Source organism: Acanthopagrus latus, chromosome 1 (assembly GCF_904848185.1).
Source record: "Acanthopagrus latus isolate v.2019 chromosome 1, fAcaLat1.1, whole genome shotgun sequence".
Classification (NCBI taxonomy): Eukaryota; Metazoa; Chordata; class Actinopteri; order Spariformes; family Sparidae; genus Acanthopagrus; species Acanthopagrus latus.
This window is the reverse complement of record NC_051039.1, coordinates 503,313-522,156: the sequence shown is the minus strand read 5'-3', so window position 1 is coordinate 522,156 and position 18,844 is coordinate 503,313. Positions and strand designations below refer to the sequence as shown.

Genomic DNA, 18,844 nt, shown 5'->3' with positions numbered 1-18,844 from the left:
TTCACGTGTCTCTCCTGATTGAAATAACATCTTTTCACATCACTTTACATTACAGACATCACAGCAGACAATATGTATGGAGACATCTGATGTTTCTGTGGTTGTTTCTCTGTTTTAAATCAAGTTTCAGCCTTCAGTTGTTCAGCAGAACGTTGCAACTCTGTTTAACTGTGAAGCTTCAGAACTGTTCTGTGGACTACGACACTTCACCTGACTTTATATCATCAGTAGGAGGAGAGGAGGACTTTATATCATTAGGAGAAGGAGAGGAGGACTTTATATCATCAGGAGGAGGAGAGGAGGACTTTATATCATCAGGAGGAGGAGAGGAGGACTTTATATCATCAGGAGGAGGAGAGGATGACTTTATCTTGTTTCTCCTTTTGGACTAAAACACAGTTAAAAGCAAAAAGACGACAGCTGGCTTCAGACTGACGACCACAGACACAGAGAGGTTTACTGTTTACTGTCAACCAATCTTGTCAACAGTCGCAGGTCAAACATGATTTCTTCAGTTTTTCCGTGGAAACGAGGTTGTTTTCTGGAGATGATGAGTTATTTATTACATTATTATGAGATACTGAATGTTTTCCAAAGATTACAAGATAAGTAATCAGGAGAGAAATACGTCAGCAGATTCATTAGATCCACTGCTCTGTGGGGAGTGTCGGGGGTTTCCACTTAAACCACATGAATGTTCAATCAGAGCTCTGATTTGATGTTTTCATCTCAGATCAGCTGCTCCCCTTGTGGAGATGCTATGAACTGCATGCATGCTGCCACGTTACTGCTGATCTGATAGACATGAAGCTGAAAGGAACAAGAGGGAAGATTATTTAGTTTTCTTGTAAAAATCAGTTAATTAATGTAATTTTCTCAAGATTTTTTTTTTTCTGTGAAAGTTACATAAATAACTCGCTCTGACGGGACAATGTAGGAAATAGTATGTTCCACCTGTGACCATTTGGGGCAATCTATTTGTTAATCAATCAATCAATCAATCAATCAATCAATCTGTATTTGTATAGCGCTAATTCGCAACAAAAGTAGTCTCATGACAAACCGAGCTGGTCTGAATCCAGCTCCTCGATTCATAACATGTCGCCTGTGAACAAAGACTTGGTGACGGTGGTGGGAAAAAACTGCCTTCAACAGCAGAAACCTGGAGCAGAACCAGACTCAGTGTTGGACGGTCATCTGCCTTGACCGGCTGGGTGGATTCTATTGTCTAAAATCTATATATTGCCAGTTTAAGTGTAATTGTTCTGTTTGTAAAGGTGTGGTCACAGACTCTCCACCTGAGACAGTAAACACAGTAAACAACATAAAATGTGAATTTGACTGAAAGCGTCAACTTCAGTTTTTCTACAGATGTCATGATAATATCTTGATTGTAAATGTTTTGGGGAATTGTGTATCAAAAAGTGAATATTCAGCAGTTTGTTTCAGCTTGATATTTGTCATATCTACTGTCGTGGAGCTCACGCTGACAGACGTCCGGTTGTCCCTCCTCAGGGCCCGGCAGGTCCTGCAGGTCTCTGGATGTCACCTCCTCCACGAGTGGAAACTCTCTGCGACTGTGAAGGTTGCTCGGATGTCAGATGGGACACTTATCCCAGCATTCCTGCCTGTTGTGGCCAGTCGGCGTCACCAAGCTGCTGCAAGCTGTTAGCTGTTATCTCCCCCACGTGTCGGCGGGACGAGGAGCTGCTGGATGGCCCCGGGCCCCGCAGGGCCTTGTATGGCCATGTCCCGCTGGGAGAGGGACGATAAGCGGCTCACAGGCAGCTATGCAGCCATGTTTAGAACAATGTCTGTTTCTGTTAAATTTAGAGCAGTTATCGGACGCAGCTCTCCCTCCTGAACACACTCTCTTCTTCTGCTGCTGCTGCGTCAGGACCAGAGGTGAGTACCGGCTCTGAGGAGGGACAAAAAGGGGCAGAATTCACTGAGTTTATTCATCAGGAGCAGAATTTCATCCAGCTGTGGAGGAGATGATGATGATGATGATGATGATGATGCTGTCCTGCAGTTGTATTGTTGCAGTATAAAGTCCTCGGGTTCTAGTGAAGTTCTGTTGTAATAATGTTGAGATGACAGATCAGCAGTTATTTTAATGAGATAATATTGCAGTGAAGCACTGATGGTCATAACTGTTCTCTCCAGAGGTTCTGCAGATCTGGAGGTCCACTGCCGTGCAGTAATAGTTGTACTGTAGTAACAATGTCCTGATGTTGTAGCTTGTTGTCGTACTGTTGAAATGATGTTGAAGTGGTTTGACTCAGCAGTCATGTTGCATCGAGTAGTCGTAGTAATATTCCTGTCTGCAGATACCGGACTGCAGGACTGGACCTTGTGGGTCAGCTCGACCATTATCAAATTGTCAGTATAGGATTAATTCAGTGTTATTATTCACCTCCATGTGACTTAATGCAGACACTCTGAGTGTCAGTGTCAGATAGAAGGACCTCTAGTGGTGTTCAGGAGCCACTTCAGAACCAGTCAGTTCATCAGCATGACATCAAACTGCAGCTGACAGAATCAAACTGTTTGACTCTCAGTCGTCTTCAGATAGTAAAACTCTTTGGTCCAATGATGTTTTAAAGTAGCCCAATAACTCTATGATTAAAAGTCTTGTTTGAAAGGTGATCTCACCATGTCTTACATAATCAATCACTCTGATTATCTGCTGTGACGTCATCTTCTCTCCTCACCTGGTGGAGAGTTAAACTGTGAGGCTGAAGCTCCACAAGTAGAAATATCATGCAGTTTAAAGAGAAGGATGATAAACTCCAAAGAGGAGGAGGAGCAGGAGGAGGAGCAGTGTGGCACTTTAGTGGTCACAGTGCTGTTTTCAGACGGCGGTCCTGTTTCTCGTCTCCACGTCCTCTGACAGGCTTTTATTGTTCAGCGGGTGTGAAACAGGAGGACGGTTCAGGGTTTCTTCTCCTCCAGGATGAAAACTCTTCTGGTGTTTTTGTGGAGATTCTGATCGATAAGTTTCTTTAGTTTTGTTTTTCCCTGTCAGATTCAGAAGCTGCTGAAGTGACGGTAGGTTTCTGATCTTTGACTGATGCTTCAGTTCAGGAGCAGCAAGTGGTGACACAGTATTTAGTGACTTATTGTAGGTTTAAGTTAGCAGCATTATCTATATAAGAATACAGTGTGGCAGTACACTGTGGGTGGAGTACGGTGATGTTACAGTATTACTGTCCTTAATAATGTCTGAGAGTTTAAGCTATTTTTTATTTCTTGATAAATAAAAAATCAGATTTTTGAAAGGATCATAAAAATATACAACTTATAATCATGTTAATCATTATTATGTATAAATGTTAATGAATGGTGTTTGTTGTAAAAGTTTCTAGACACACAGAAATGAAATATAACTTTAATAAATGATTTTTTATGGTGATTATTTTCTTTATAATAATAACATATTGATTACATTTCACAGATCAATTCAAATCCAAAGCATCCAAAGCTAATTTCCACAATGAGTGCAAGAGTTTTCATACTTGATTCATGACCTCATGATTCATTTATATTCAAATTCAATTCAACTGTCTTTGTAGAAAAGAGTTCAGGAACTAATTGATCCCACACAAACATCTGTACCTTCGATGTTTTCTTTTACTGTACACTTTAAAAAAAAACCTCTATAAACTATTTCTATAAACACACCAATGTGACTGTTGTCCATGTTAAATTATTAAAAAACTAAACAAAGCTATGACAAAACAGTCATTATTAACATACAGAACAGTCATGTTCTGAGAAACTACAATAAATAACTTGAAGTTATAAGTCACTTTAAAGGGGATTCTGCTATTTTTAATGATTCTCACTAAAGGTTTCAGAACCGGTCCAGTCGATCTCCTAAGCTGTAGTTTGATCCTCTGTGACGTCACAGTCAGGTCCACTAACAGTGTTTCAGTCTCTGACAGGCTGACAGCATCACAGGCAACGAGGACATGGTTATTGGACTAAAGCTCTCTGGAGGACTGGCTCCTGCGATGCTGTCAGACTGTTAGAAGAACAACCTCAGCCTGTCATGTTCATGTCATCCAGCTTCCAAACATGAGCAGAAAGAAACCAAAAGCATTGACTTCTCCATCTTTGTGTTTCAGGCTGAAGGGAGTGTCAACATGAGCCGAACCAGGACCTCGTCACCGTTCTCCACCTGTCAGCTGCTGTTCTTGTTGACCATCATCACAGTTGAACTCCCATATTCTGCAGCAGGAGGCTCCACTCTGACCAACAACACACTCAGTAACCGCACAACATGTGGAGGGAATACCAAATGCATCGAAGGTGTCATCCTGCCGGTATGGAAGCCAACTAACCCAGCCTTCACTGACCGCCTCGCCAGAGCCACAGTTTATTTTGTGGGGTTGGCGTACATGTTCTTGGGCGTCTCAATCATCGCTGACCGCTTCATGGCGTCCATCGAGGTCATTACCTCCCAGGAGAGACAAATCACCATCAAGAAACCAAACGGTGAGAAGGTCACCACGACGGTGCGCATCTGGAACGAGACGGTGTCCAACCTGACCCTGATGGCGCTGGGTTCCTCCGCCCCAGAAATTCTCCTCTCAGTCGTGGAGGTTTGCGGTCACAACTTTAATGCTGGCGAGCTGGGCCCCAACACCATCGTAGGAAGTGCCGCCTTTAACATGTTTGTCATCATTGGCTTGTGTGTATCCGTCATTCCCGAAGGCGAGACCAGAAAGGTGAAGCACCTCAGGGTGTTCTTCGTCACCGCCACCTGGAGCATATTTGCATATACCTGGCTTTACCTGATCCTCGCCGTCTTGTCTCCAGGCGTTGTTGAGATATGGGAGGGGCTGCTCACACTCTTCTTCTTCCCCATTTGTGTTGGACTAGCTTATGTTGCCGACCGCAGACTTCTCTTCTACAAATACATGTATAAACGATACAGAGCAGGGAAGCAGAAAGGAATGATCATCGAAACAGAGGGAGAACCAGAGCTTCCCTCCAAGGTTGACATTGAAATGGATGGGAAAGTCCTCAACTCTCATGTGGAAGAGGTGGGATTCGATCTTAACGAGCTGGACGAGGAGGAGGCCCGCAGAGAGGTGGCCAGGATCCTGAAGGAGCTCAAACAGAAACATCCTGAGAAGGAGATGGAGCAATTGATGGAGCTTGCCAATTACCAAGTTTTGACTCAGCAACAGAAGAGTAGGGCTTTCTACCGCTGTCAGGCAACCAGGATCATGACAGGAGCCGGCAATGTCCTGAAGAAACATGCTGCTGACCAAGCCAAGAGAGCCATCCAGCACGATATCTGCTCCGAGGTCTCAGTGAACGATTTCACTTCCAAGGTTTTCTTCGACCCTGGTAGCTACCAGTGTCTGGAGAACTGCGGCAGTGTAGCACTGAACGTGGTGCGTCGTGGTGGAGACCTGACGAGCACAGTCTCAGTGGATTACCGGACTGAAGACGGCACAGCGAACGCCGGCTCAGACTACCAGTTCACTGAAGGAACTGTTGTGTTCAAACCAGGCGAGACTGAGAAGGAAATCCGCGTTGACATTATTGATGATGATATCTTTGAGGAAGACGAGCATTTCCTGGTTCACCTCAGCAATGTGATGGTCATATCTGAGGGCTCGGATGAGTATGAGGGAAACCACATGGACGCCCTCGCAGGTTTGGGTCTGCCGTGCACAGCCACAGTCACCATCTTTGATGACGACCACGCAGGGATCTTTACATTCGAGGAGCCAGTGGTGACTGTGAGCGAGAGCGTCGGGGTGATGGAGGTGAAGGTGATCCGGTCCTCAGGGGCTCGCGGTGTTGTGGTGGTGCCATATAAAACCATGGAAGGGACGGCTAAAGGAGGCGGTGAGGACTTTGAGGACACACATGGAGTCCTGGAGTTTGAGAACGATGAGATCTTGTAAGTAAAAATTCTGGTGCTGACTGATGATGAAGTACTCATGGCACTTTTCACAAGAACAAACATCGGGTGTTTCTTGAGTGTGTCTTGTCTTTAAGATGCGTCCTCACCTTCCACGGCGTGATAACTATTGGAAGACGTACAAAATAGTACATGATATCAACATAATGCAAGTGCACAAAGTAAAATCTAGCAACAACATGAATGACATTAGCAAGTTGATAAATACATTTTTGGTTGCTGATCATGAAAAGAGGTCCGTCCACGTCATTAGACAGGCGTCTGCGCTGAGCGAAAAGGGAGCTTTAGTTTCACTGCAGAAACGTAATAAAATGTGACAAAAGCCAATCAATTCATAAGGCTTTTATCAGATAAACAGTAAGACTGTGCTGCACTGTGATTTATCAATCACATCACATTTTATCCTTATGTCAAATTACATTCATTGAAACCTCTCCTGCTCAGTCTGGCCGCTCTGCAACAGCCAATGAGTGTGGCGTGTTTACTGGGGAAGCAGCAGGTAACAAGCCCATTATAAGTGACTGTGATTGGTCCGCTTGGAGGCATCATATGTTCTGGCTTCTCCTCCAGTGCTTAGCAATGGTGCTACTAACGCATCGGCTATTGCAGAGCAGATAGGCTGAGTCAACGTGCAGCCTGGCGGCATCCAAGCCAGGTTTTCATGGTGTGGCGACACTCTGCCTGTCTGCTCTGTGGCCCAGAGACACAGCTGGGAGTCAAAGGAGTCGTTGTGTTTAAAGGGGAAAGTAAAGCCGACACAGCTTTGGTTCAGCTTCAGTTCACATCGTGCTGGATTTAGTCACGTAGCCGAATCTCTTTCAGGGCTGGACTGAATGTCAAAACACAACTGAGTGTTGGTACCAAATCACGAAATGAATCACTTCAGACACTCCTGCAGAATAACTCGTCACTCTCATGTTGACTTTGCTTGAGATTGCACTATAAGTTACAGTCCAACGCTGCCTGTAGATAATTTGTATGTACTGCTTGCCTGTCATTTTAAATTTAGTTGCAATCGATTTTACATCGTTCATATTTTATACACAATTAATGATGATTTTCCTTATAGTTTCTCTTTTTCCTTGTACTCTCCGTGTCCTCGTGCTGCTGTAACACCTAAATTTCCACTCAGGGGGTCCAAATAATTACTTGTAATTGGATTTTCTCATGAACAGAAAAGTTTGCTCAAATCAAATACAGAATTTAAGATCAATACTCGCCAGTCTTTTGACTATAAAACACAACGTAGGCAGTGTGACGGTTAAAAGAAGGATTTAATGAGAGAAAAGTCGTTATGCTCCTGGTGCTCTCAAAGCTCCGCCTCCTCGCCATCATGTGACCATTCACGCCAGTCAACATACCTCACATAGCGGCTGCAGTGAGCCTCTTTCCATGTCTGTGGGCAGCAGGAATGTAATGACAACACATTTATATCCAGAGCATAAACACAGCGGCTGGCTGTGGTGGGAGAGGATGGCGACTTGAAATGGAAAAGGTGCCCTGCTCATTCTTTATTTCTCTTTATTGATGAGGACGCTGCCCTACATTCACTCAGAATGAGCTGCTGCAGAGCCTTATATAGACCGATCGCTTATCAGCTGGATACTGGACGACTGGAGTCCCCAACAGTCACTAATCAATACTAATACCTCCACGTACCATCAGTTCTTTGTAGGAACAAACATGTATCAGACTCAAACCTTCATTTTCTCCTGTTTGATATTTTTCTGCGTTTTTCAGCAGCAGCTCCTCACACAGCTGCTAACATTATTACGTACACCTTCTGATCCTACAGTCCTGCAGGAACTCCTTCACGACGTTCAGTTTGTGTTGGTCCAACTTTGAAGCACAAATTCCCTATAAACACTGAGTAATCTGAATCTGCAAATTAACTAGCATTTATATGTTTCAAATAAATATGATGGAGAGGAATTATGAAGTAACAGAAAATAGAAATAGTTGAGCAAACAACCTCTAAATTGTACTTCAATACAAATTAATATAAGTCCCAAATATCAGTTTTCAGACTTTTTGATTTCTAATCAACAGTATTGGTCCTGAAAACCCCAACAGTGCCCCTGGTGCTGACATCTGTACATGTGTTGTATCTGAAGAAAGAAGTGGCTGAAATTTAACATACACAGACATCAATCCACAAAGTGAATACAGTTTCCTTTAAATCCAAAACAATCCACAAAACTCTGTGTTTCTGCCACATGAAATCTGTCACAGAGGACGGAGATCAGATCCGAACGAGGACAGCAGGAACACATCCAGATCCAGACCCTTTTCAGACCTTTAATATACCAGGTGTAAATCAGGTCCTTTTCATCATTTTATCCACATTTCCTGGCCCGACGTGTTTGACATCCTCAAGCGCTCCCAGAGAAGATCTGTGGGTGCTGTCAGAGCTGCTCTGTGCAACAGGAGCTTCACACTGTTGCTGTTTACGTGGACGCAGTGTTTGAGTCCGTTCGGGTTACAGCAGAACTCGCTGTGTGACACGAAGCTGCCGCTTCCAGAAGAGTGTTCATGGAGCTTCACACTCAGACAAGTTCAGGACACTAACCTGAACCCAAACCAGCATCCATCACTTCTGATTGGTCAGGAGCTATCGGTCGTTTCAACTGGTCGGATGCATCCTAGAAACCTTTGTATGATGTTTTCACACTTCATGCTGTCAGAAACTGAGACACAACTCACACTGTCCTCTCCTCATGACCCAGCGTTGTGCTGGTGAAGCTGAGAGAGATATGCATCGTCATATTTTCTTGTCTTTGTTTTGGTAGTTGTGAAATGTGGTGTAGATTCATCTGCTGCTCTACATTTACCTGGCAGTCCTTTCACAAACTTGTCCATGATTTGCTGGTTAGCAGTGCAGAAGAAGTGATGCATCATTTATTTTTAGGCTCTTTTAATTAGTTTGGATTTGCAGTTGGATGTTCTGTCTCCTCCTCTCTGACTCTCACTTCCAGCTTTTCTCAAACCATTCTTCAGTGAGTGTGAGTTGACTTCCAGCTCTGCGTGTCAGATATCTTTTGTCGTGCTGTTAGTCCAGACGGGCTCCGTGTGTGTCGGCCAGATAAACATCACGCCGCTCTCTGCCTTATTAGGGCAGCTTGTGTTGAGCAGCAGCAGGATCCTGCTCATCGTCCAGCGTTCAGCCCGTAAAGCAGACAGATGACTGCAGCCGGTTCCTCTCAGCGACGACCACAGGGGAGGTCGTCACTGGCCGGCAGCCACCTCTCCAACCTCACCACACCACTCACTCAACTTCTGTTCCCCTCCACAGAAAACTGAACTGCCTCTTGTAAAACTGCAGTATTACTGCTGTTCTGCACACACAGCTTCACTCATCTGTGTTTTACATCAACATTAAATCAGTGACCGTTGGGCTGAAGTGTCTCTGCTGGTTGTGAACACAAAGAAAAAGTACAAAGTAAAATGTCCCGTCACTACAACCTCCTGCTCCCCTGATATAAACGTCTGACCTGAGTGATCCGATCTCAGGTGGACAGCTGTCTGCACAGGGCCGTCCATCCAGGTCCTCACAGTTTGTCCTCCAGGAGAAGCTCAGATACTGGTGTACAAACAGACTCTGGTGACAGTAGAAGTTCTGATTCATCTTGTTTCCTCCAGCACAGTAACAGAGTTCAGGCTCTGACATGGACTCAGAGTATCAGAGTAAAAAGTCTCCCTCTGAAGGACATTTGTGCTCAAAGCTAACTGAAGCTCACGTCATATTAATAGAATTCAAAGACTATTAAAGTTAAAGGTAGAATCAGTAGGATTTGTCCCAGCTGTTCCTGAACACACCACAGAGACAGTTGATTGTTGAGTCTCATTCCCAGGACGTCAAATAGACACATGTTGGGTTGGTAAAGCGTCCCGAGCAGCAACAAAGAGAGAAAATCAGAAACTCTCTGCAGATACGAGACACTAACACGCCTTTTCTCCACATTCCAGCCTCCCTCTCTGTCTGTTTACGGCTTCTTACGGCTTTTACGTCTTTGTCTCATCTCGCTGCGTCTGATTGGTCCACATCAGTCTGCTGATGTTGGGAAATAACAAGAATCCAGAATTCACCTCAGATGCATCAAACTAAAGTAACGAGGCTGTTGTGAAGCTGTGAAGAGGAGAAAGTTCAGGTGTAGAGAGGAGAAGTCACACAGAGACTCAGAGGACAGAGACAGGAAACATGAACTGAAGGACAGTAACTGAGTATTTGTACTTTGTTACTTCTACCGTCACTTTGAATGAGGATTTAGATCCTTGAATCTGTTCTCAGTCTCTGAGAGCATCTTGTGTCCTGAAAGCACCGAGACAAAACCTCCAAACCATCAATCTGCTGACATTAAATAAACATGGAAATGGATGAAGGCGATTTTTAGTTTCCACACTGCAGGCACACACACCAACACACACACAATCACACACACACACACACACACACGCAATCACACACACGCAATCACACACATACACACGCAATCACACACCCACACGCTGGAGATCTGTCAAATGAGGGCTGCCGTGGCCTGCAGCCCGGTGAAGCCTCCAACACTCGGAGGCAGAACAAACTGTGTCATCATCATCAGATCGTTGAATCATCTGTGATGGAAACTTGTCACTTCTCTGTGTGACCGTCACCTCCAGCTGGAGCCAGACATCCCGGCAGGTCTCAGGTCTGTCAGGATGTCTGACAGGGTCATAAACGATGTAATGTGTGCTGTAGTAAATTTGTGCTTTAGGACCGGTGAGTTTCACACCACTATTTCACTTTCAGACACTCAGTGATCACATGCTTTGTCTTTTCTCAGGAAATGTTTCTCTGCAGTCTCCTCCAGCAGCACCACCTCTCTGACACCATCCACCTCCTGTTCGCTCTATCATCCTCACACATCTTCTTCTACCTTCCTGTTGTTCTTTCTGTTTCAGCAAAAACATTCAGATCAATATAATCGATGATGAAGAATATGAGAAAAACAAGAACTTCTTCCTAGAGATCGGAGAGCCTCGGCTGCTGGAGATGAGTGAGAGGAAAGGTGGGGGCGTCGCCTTCCTGTGCTGTGACCCCGCCCCCATCACTCACGACCTTTAACCTCTGTTTATCCAAACTCACCTCATGACCTCACAGGGAGGAGCCTCAACAATCAGTCTGTGGACAGTTAAAGTCACAATGAAGGAGCTCAGAGTGCAGATCTCAACAGTGACTCTGCTCTGCATGCAGGAAAAAGATATCTTTATGTTCGACATCTGGCCCAAATAGTTCAGAATATATTGAAGACAGTGTTTCACAAAGTTCATACACTTTCTCTTATCGCAGCGTCTCAAAATTGAGGGTTTTTTAAAGGGAGTCTGGTGACTTTCTCCACGTTCTTCTCACTCCAAAGAAGCAGCCTATATTAGTTACCATTTACTGTATATGTAAAAACTTGTCATTACGTTATATTGGATGGAGTAAGTGGTGGCAGACGAGCTTTTACAGCGATGCAGTCACGCACTGATAACAAACATCGTGATGCATTTTAAGGTGAAACAGCTCAGAGAGAGACTGACATGGTCTCTGAATATGAAGCGTAGTTCATCTGGAAAACACGTTCCTGTTCACCATGTACAGACACTTATTACATTGAAAAAAAATCATTATTTGTGATTAAAATAACAGTTTGTAATGTAACTGTAATGTGATGTAACCGCTCAGCTCCCATTAGCTCCAAGATAACACCTGAGAGCTTATCTCTGATCTCTCTAAATGTCCATTAATCCACTCAGACGTCACAGAAGACTCTTTTAAGTATCTAAGTAATCTGTTACATCCATGGGTCCACGACAGACAGGAGCTGCTAACAGCTCATTCAACACACTCTGAATGGAGAAGATCCAACTACAAAAATAAAACCCAGACCCAAATCCAGAGCTTAGAGTCTGGTTCAAATAGAAATAAAAAATAATTATAATAATAGCAAAATGAAAGAGAATTAATTAATATCGCAACTGATTTGAGTGAACTGTCCCTTTAACTTGGAGTCTATGTAACAAGATGGTTTTGTGTCATTGTGACTTTAACCTCACAGAGTTCAGTCCCTCCTCCCTGCAGACCCGATGAAGTGAGGTCACCCCCTCCTCGTCGCTGTCGCTGTGGTGTTGCCATGGTGACTGACATGTGACAGCGGCGTGTTTGAATGTGTGTAGGTGAACTCATGCATGAACCCTGACCTGCATGCTGTCTGTACTCTTTTGTCCGCAGGAAGACCGTAGCCGTTAGAATAATTGACCACGATGAGTACGATAAGCAGGCCAGCTTCTTCATAGAGCTGCAGCAGCCATATTGGAACAGGAGATGGACAGGTGTGAAGAGGCACCGCCACCTCTCTGATGACCTTTGACCTTTCCTTCAACTACCTTGAGGCACTCTCTTCCTGCTGTTGTTCAGTTTACACCTGTTGCTGTTGCTGTCACTGCCTCCTTTTTCAATCAGAGGACCTCCGATTGGTCAGAACTAGAATCAGCTGGGATTGGTTAAAGCATCTGGACCATTTGTCCCTCTCGTGTGGCAGTTATGGTGCATTCAGGCCAAATATTCACTTTGTGTTACTCACACAAGTTGATTTGTACTCCCGTTACTTGCGGCAGTTGGCTGAATTTTATAACAATCTTCAGGATGACTGCAGCTACCAGCGCTACCTGAGGCAAGAGACCAATTTCAGGTGTTCAATCTCAGCTGCAGGAAAGACTACACAGACAGGTTGGGACTTGTTTAGATCTGTTGGGTTTGTCTGGATATGTTTGAAGATGTTCAGCTGGTTGTTATGTTAGGACAGGAAGTAACAGGTCCAGACAGATGTGGTCATGTTAGAACTGGTCTGGGTCAGTTTGGACAGCTGTCCTCTATCTTGTCACATTTAACCTGACTGTCCCTGTTTTTACTCACAGTTTTGTCTTCAACACTAAACATGATTCAGGTTCCACAACTCTGACACTAACAGTAGAAACAGTAGAAACAAACTGTCACTTGTTGACTTGAGTTATGGTTCCTCCCTTCATGTGTAGATAACTTCATCTTGATTTAACTGACTATGATTTAACACAAGTCCTTTACCCCAAACCTGTGCACGGGTTACAGGTTGGCTCTCAGTGAGACAGATCAGGACCCAGTTTTTAGGATGAATGCATATAAATAGAAATACAAGGATTTTGTTGTGACCTGGACTGAGAGTATCAGCTGTTATCAGATATCCTTCATTTCTTCACCTATGTTGTTGTTGTGCATCATTTCCTCTCTGACTTCTCTTTCATCTGCTTCCTCTCTTCAGCTGTGTTGCTTCAGGAAGTCGGTAAGCTGGTCTTATGTTTCCCTTTTCTGTCCTACCGACCTCCCTGTTTGTCACTCTGTCTTTCAATATGTCTCTGTCTGCTCTAAAACATACTTTGGTTCATGTCCTCTCTGGACTTTCGAGTTATTTAAGTGAAGAATCGCCACAATCAGAGTAAATGTTGATGTCTTGTTTCGTATTTTCTGACTTTTTAGGTGGATTCGTCAAAACAGGTAGGTGAACCCACAAACTTTGATTCTTTACATCGTGTCTCATTTTTTATTGATTCACTGTTGATCTGAGTTAACTGATCCTTTTTGTGACTTCCTACTAGACAAGCGGCTGAATGGTAAGACACCTCTCATTGGTGGAGACGTTTGTTTTAATGTGTTTGAGCAACAGCGTGAACAATAACAGAGATGTGTCGCAGTGAAACCTCTCAGCTGGATCTAATTCATCACTGTGGAGGCAAGAACAGCTCCTTCAAAAATAGAATGTCCTCCATGAGATCTCTGGCTGAATCAGGGTAGTAGGAACTATTGTCCCAAAATCATATTTCCCACTTTGAAATTCAACATGAATGCTTTTGAAAGGTATCCTGGGTACCAGATGAGTCGGTCCACCCTCCGTTCAGATTTCCCTGTGACTTGGTTTGTGTTGGGCCAATCAGAGCTGTTTGATACAGTATCAGAGGAGTATCTCCAGTCCAGATTTGAAAAGTCAATCATTGCACATTTTGCTGATCTGATTGGTTTTCTAGTTGTGTCTTATCTACAGGTCCATCCAGATTTTATTGGCAGACAGAATATTTTTACAAAGCAGTCGACTATCCAAGAATGAACCAGGGCAGAAAGTCTTTCACTGATGCTGAATTTCTGACGTCTTCCAGTGGGCGTGAAGAATCAGATCGATGATGACGTGTTGGGTCACGTGTTGGGTCACATGTTGGGTCACTTTCTGAACTCTACCATCACCATCCATCGTCCTGACTGCATGCATTAACGCTGCACATCAGTCACTGCTGTGTGGTGTGATGATGCTCTCTTCTTAAAGTGACTCGACCGCTGAGGCTGATGGGAAAACATCTCCCCTGAGCTCACTGAGCACGCTTTATTTTAAAACCTGAGGCTCATTGTCACAGCTTCAGACAGAAGTCGCGGTTGGTCATTTGCCTCTCGGGTGTCGTGCAGAGACGTTCTCAGAATGTCAGATCAGACAGGTTATTGATCACGTTGTTGATTTGCTCAGTTTGTTTCAGCTTCATCAGCACACGGCTGAGTGAAAACACTGCGCCTGAGGTTAAACACTCACTGAACCTTCAGATTTAGTTAATCAGATTTTTTCTCCAGATAAGAGTTTGAAGATGATGTTTTGGTTGGTGTTGGTGGAAGCTGTGATGGTCCAGGACTTCCCCTGGATCCAGTTCTGTGTTTGACATCAGGACTTTGACCTGTCTGGTTTCAGTAGACTCAGTTTGTGTTCACCTCTTCAGGTAGAGACATCTACAGGAAGGTCCAGGGACGAGACCACCCGCTGCCCTCCAGCGTCATCAACATCACAGGTACTGTCATCCATCAGCTCATCCACCCTTCAGTCTGCAAGTCCACCATCTGTTCACCCATCCGTCCGATCAATCTGTCAATTAGTCCTCTGTCTGTCCATCCATTCCATCTGTCCTTCTGATGGACGGATGATCAATCCATCATACGTCCATCCCTCCCTCCACCCATCTATCTAGTCATCCATCTGCACTGTCCATTCATCTATCTATATGTCCAACTGTTACTCCATCCATTAATCCATTGTCTCTCTGTGTGTCTGTCTCAGAGGAGGAGGATGAGGATGTTTTGACGAAGAAGGAGAAGGAGGAGAGGAGGATTGCAGAGATGGGCAGACCGACGCTGGGCGAACATGTCAAACTGGAAGTGGTCATCGAGGAGTCGTACGAGTTCAAGGTGAGATCAGATTCTGTTTCACTGTAATAAAACAGATTTGTCTCCTTGAAACATTTCTTTATTGACTGACCTGTTGTCTTGCAGAGCACTGTGGATAAACTCCTGAAGAAAACCAACCTGGCCCTGGTGATCGGGACCAACACCTGGAGGGAGCAGTTTGTTGAAGCCATCACAGTCAGCTCTGGTAAGAACTGACCTCAGCCAAGTTTCTGTTTTCCCGTCAGTTTGACCCTGACTCTGCCTCCCTCTCCGGTCCAGGTGATGACGATGATGATGAATGTGGCGAGGAGAAGCTGCCCTCCTGTTTTGACTACGTCATGCACTTCCTCACTGTCTTCTGGAAGCTTCTGTTCGCCTTCGTCCCTCCCACCGACTACTGGAACGGTTGGGCCTGCTTCGTTGTCTCTATCTCAGTCATTGGCATGCTGACGGCGATAATCGGCGACCTGGCATCACATTTCGGCTGCACCGTCGGACTCAAAGACTCCGTCACCGCAGTGGTTTTCGTGGCTTTGGGCACATCTGTGCCAGGTCTGATATAAACCATCACATTCATTCAGCAGCTTCTGTCATCAACAGCAACTTTACAATTTAAGAATCAGAATTTCCACATTGAATTGTCTAACTTCTGACCTCCAGCCGCTTCATGTGCTTGATGATACACATAAACAACATGGCTGACTAAACAGTTAGCAGCAACTAAAAATTCTGCTTCTCCTCCCACTTTCAGACACCTTTGCCAGTAAGGTGGCTGCCATCCAGGACCAATACGCTGACGCCTCCATCGGCAATGTGACAGGAAGTAATGCTGTGAACGTCTTCCTTGGTATTGGCGTGGCCTGGTCCATCGCTGCCATCTACCACTACTCTAAGGGCCAGGAGTTCAGGGTCGACCCGGGAACGCTGGCCTTCTCCGTCACACTCTTCACCATCTTTGCCTTCATCTGTGTAGCCGTCCTTATCTACCGCCGCCGGCCCGAGATTGGTGGGGAACTCGGCGGACCTAGAGTCCCAAAGATCCTCACGACCTGCCTGTTCTTCAGCCTGTGGCTGATGTACATTGTGTTCTCCTCACTGGAGGCCTACTGCCACATACAGGCCTTCTAAAGGTTCTGCTTGTGACAGATCCTGAAAGGTTCTGACAGGTTCTTGATGAACAATTCTTGTGGATTTCTTATGGTTCCAATAGATTCCTGCATATTCTGACAGGTTCCAATAATTTCTGTTTGGTAGATGTTTGGAGCTTGTCACAAGTTTCTGACATTTGACAGACTCCTAAAGTTTCTAAAGCACATTTAACTGTTCTGACAGGTTCTGACATTTGATTGAACTTCTAATAGTTCCAGTAGGTTTTTAGATGATCGTGCAGATAAATAAATCTTCTGCTGAACATTTTATAGTTTGTTGAGGTTCTTTAACAGTCCAACAGGTTCTAAACATCTTTGATGGGTTTCTTAAGATCCAAAAGGTTCCTGAAGGATCTGACGGCTTCTTGGCAGCAATGATGCATTCCTAGAAGTTCCAGTTTGTTTCTGCATAATGTGACATGTTTATATCATTTTTCTAAGCGTTTGGAAAAACTTCTAATGGTTTATCTAAACATGTAGATAAATGTCTACAGGCAGAACCTTCATCAGCACCTCCGTAGGTCCTGCATTATGTGCCAGGTTCTGATGACTTTCTAAGGGTTTGGATAAACTTCCAGTGGTTCTGCTGCGTTTTGACATGTACATATCTCTCTTGTCATTTATCTCAAGATTGTTCTTTAATGTTCTTCCGAGGTTTAATAAGCTCATAAACATGTGTGGCGTTTGGATAAACTTCCGGGTCTGCTAACTTGTTAAAGGTTCCTAAATGATCAGACAGGATCGTCTTCCTGTTGAACGGCTTTCTGATTCTTCTTCTGGTGGATCAACACGTTCCAACAGTTGTCTGAGTTTTCGGAAGTCTTGGATGAACTCTGAAGAACTGATGATCAGACAATTTTTCGGAACCTTTTTGAAGAATCTCTAAATAATCTGTATGGTCCCTTTAGGGTTTTGTTTTTTTAAACATCCATCACATTCAAAAGAATTTTGATGAGTTGCTCAAGTTCGCAGAGGTTCCTGATGGAGTCTACAGGTTCTTGAGAGTCCTAAGGGATTGTAAAGGTTACCATGGAACCCTCAAGACTCCTGAAACTTGTTTTGAATCACTCTGGTGTCCAGATTTGACCTCTGGTGATGTCAGACTTTGAACTGTCTTCATCCTCACATACCTCCTGAACATTCAACCACATCATAACTCCTTCATCTGTACATTTAACTAATGTTTAACATTTATCATTTTCATTCTGTTGAACAAGGACTTTGAACCACAACCACAGCAGTGACGATGGTTCCTCCTGCAGGACTTTAGATGTTCAATGTGACTGGAGCAGTGGTGTTGCACCTACATGATTATCTGCACTGAGTTTGAAATTATTATTTTTGTGTGTGGAAGGATCTTAAAGACCGTCAGAGGTTCTGATCATTTATAACAGTGTCTGTTTGTGTGTGAGTGCATACGTAACCTCAAAGAAGCCTCAGTAGAAGAGACGTCATGATGATCTGTCATATGATTGGTTGCTCGGCAACAGCAGCTGACGGATGCCTATTGGCTGATGTAAACATGAGAGCTGTTGAGAACAGAATGATGTGTTTTTCCTTCAAATATTAAACTACAGCGAGTGACGTGTTGTTGTTTTTCTCTTGAATGTTTACAACCTATCTCCTCACTGATTGGACCATAGACACAGTTGATTTAGTCTATGATTGTTTCAAGTCCTGCTGAGTCTGGAAACACAACTAAAGAAGTGTCGCTGCCCCCTGGAGGCCACAGTGTTCATTACAGCCACAAGTACAACAAACAACATCCTGTTGATTGAGTCTTAAAGGTGCAGACTGTAAGATATGTCCATTTAGTTTGAACATTTAAACTGAGCTGAGGAACATGAACAGTGTGAAGAGGCAATGTTCCATCAAAGAAGTTCTGGGTTCTGGTTAGCATGCTAACTAGCAACCCTCCTACCAGCTCTCTGCAGCTCAGAGGTGATTATCTGATAAATCAACAAAATAAATACACTAAATGTCAAGAAAGGAAATATTTGACCTATTTTCCTTCTAAACAGAAGGGAAAAAAACTGTACTTCAGCTCTGATGCAGCAAAAGTTATCAGATAAATGTAATAAGTCAAAAGTACAATATTTGCCTTTTAAAATGAAGTGGAAGTATCAGGTCGAAGAAAATGGAAATACTTGAGTACAAGTACCTCAAAAAATGAAATAAACAAACTGACATTTAACACAATTTATACTGTTTTACTGTGTTTATATGTGGCGGACCCTGCCACCTTTCTAGATTCAAACAGTGTTTCCTCTGAGAACTGCTGGTTTATTCAATGATGGAGACAGTTTGTGTCATTATCTGATTTATAATGCAAAGATTAAACTCCTGAGTTTTATAAAACTACACAGAGCTGCTTTAGCGACTAACAGAAACATCATCAGCCTCCACTTTCTCCACTTTTATTTTGTTCAAACATCCTACAAGTTTTTCATGTTTTACAAAACTGCAAACTGTCTTTAAAGGGTTGAAGCTGTGCAGCAGTGA

At 43.9% G+C, this 18,844-nt stretch overlaps 1 protein-coding gene across 3 annotated transcripts; it reads left to right on the top strand.

Annotated features, from left to right (window-relative positions):
• Window positions 1-1,806: 1,806 nt before the first annotated feature.
• slc8a1a (solute carrier family 8 member 1a) lies at window positions 1,807-17,926 on the top strand. 3 transcript variants are annotated; one of them, XM_037105657.1, is made up of 11 exons: window positions 1,807-1,905; window positions 4,131-5,923; window positions 10,883-10,989; window positions 13,261-13,281; window positions 13,476-13,493; window positions 13,595-13,609; window positions 14,753-14,821; window positions 15,088-15,215; window positions 15,300-15,399; window positions 15,474-15,746; window positions 15,946-17,926. In XM_037105657.1, exons 2-11 carry the CDS (start codon window positions 4,149-4,151, stop codon window positions 16,320-16,322), a joined length of 2,883 nt encoding a protein of 960 aa, XP_036961552.1. In that variant the 5' UTR covers window positions 1,807-1,905; window positions 4,131-4,148; the 3' UTR covers window positions 16,323-17,926. The 3 variants fall into 3 exon arrangements, with proteins under 3 accessions (XP_036961552.1, XP_036961545.1, XP_036961560.1); XM_037105650.1 differs by lacking the exon at window positions 1,807-1,905 and adding an exon at window positions 2,034-3,051; XM_037105665.1 differs by lacking the exons at window positions 1,807-1,905; window positions 13,595-13,609 and adding an exon at window positions 2,036-3,051.
• Window positions 17,927-18,844: the final 918 nt, after the last annotated feature.

Bases quoted from the DNA above. Each gene is read 5' to 3' on its own strand.
- slc8a1a (XM_037105657.1), top strand. From the start codon at position 4,149: ATGAGCCGAACCAGGACCTCGTCACCGTTCTCCACCTGTCAGCTGCTG. The intron at 5,924-10,882 runs GTAAGTAAAAAT...TTTCTGTTTCAG, and splicing joins TTTGAGAACGATGAGATCTT to CAAAAACATTCAGATCAATA. The intron at 14,822-15,087 runs GTACTGTCATCC...TGTCTGTCTCAG, and splicing joins CAGCGTCATCAACATCACAG to AGGAGGAGGATGAGGATGTT.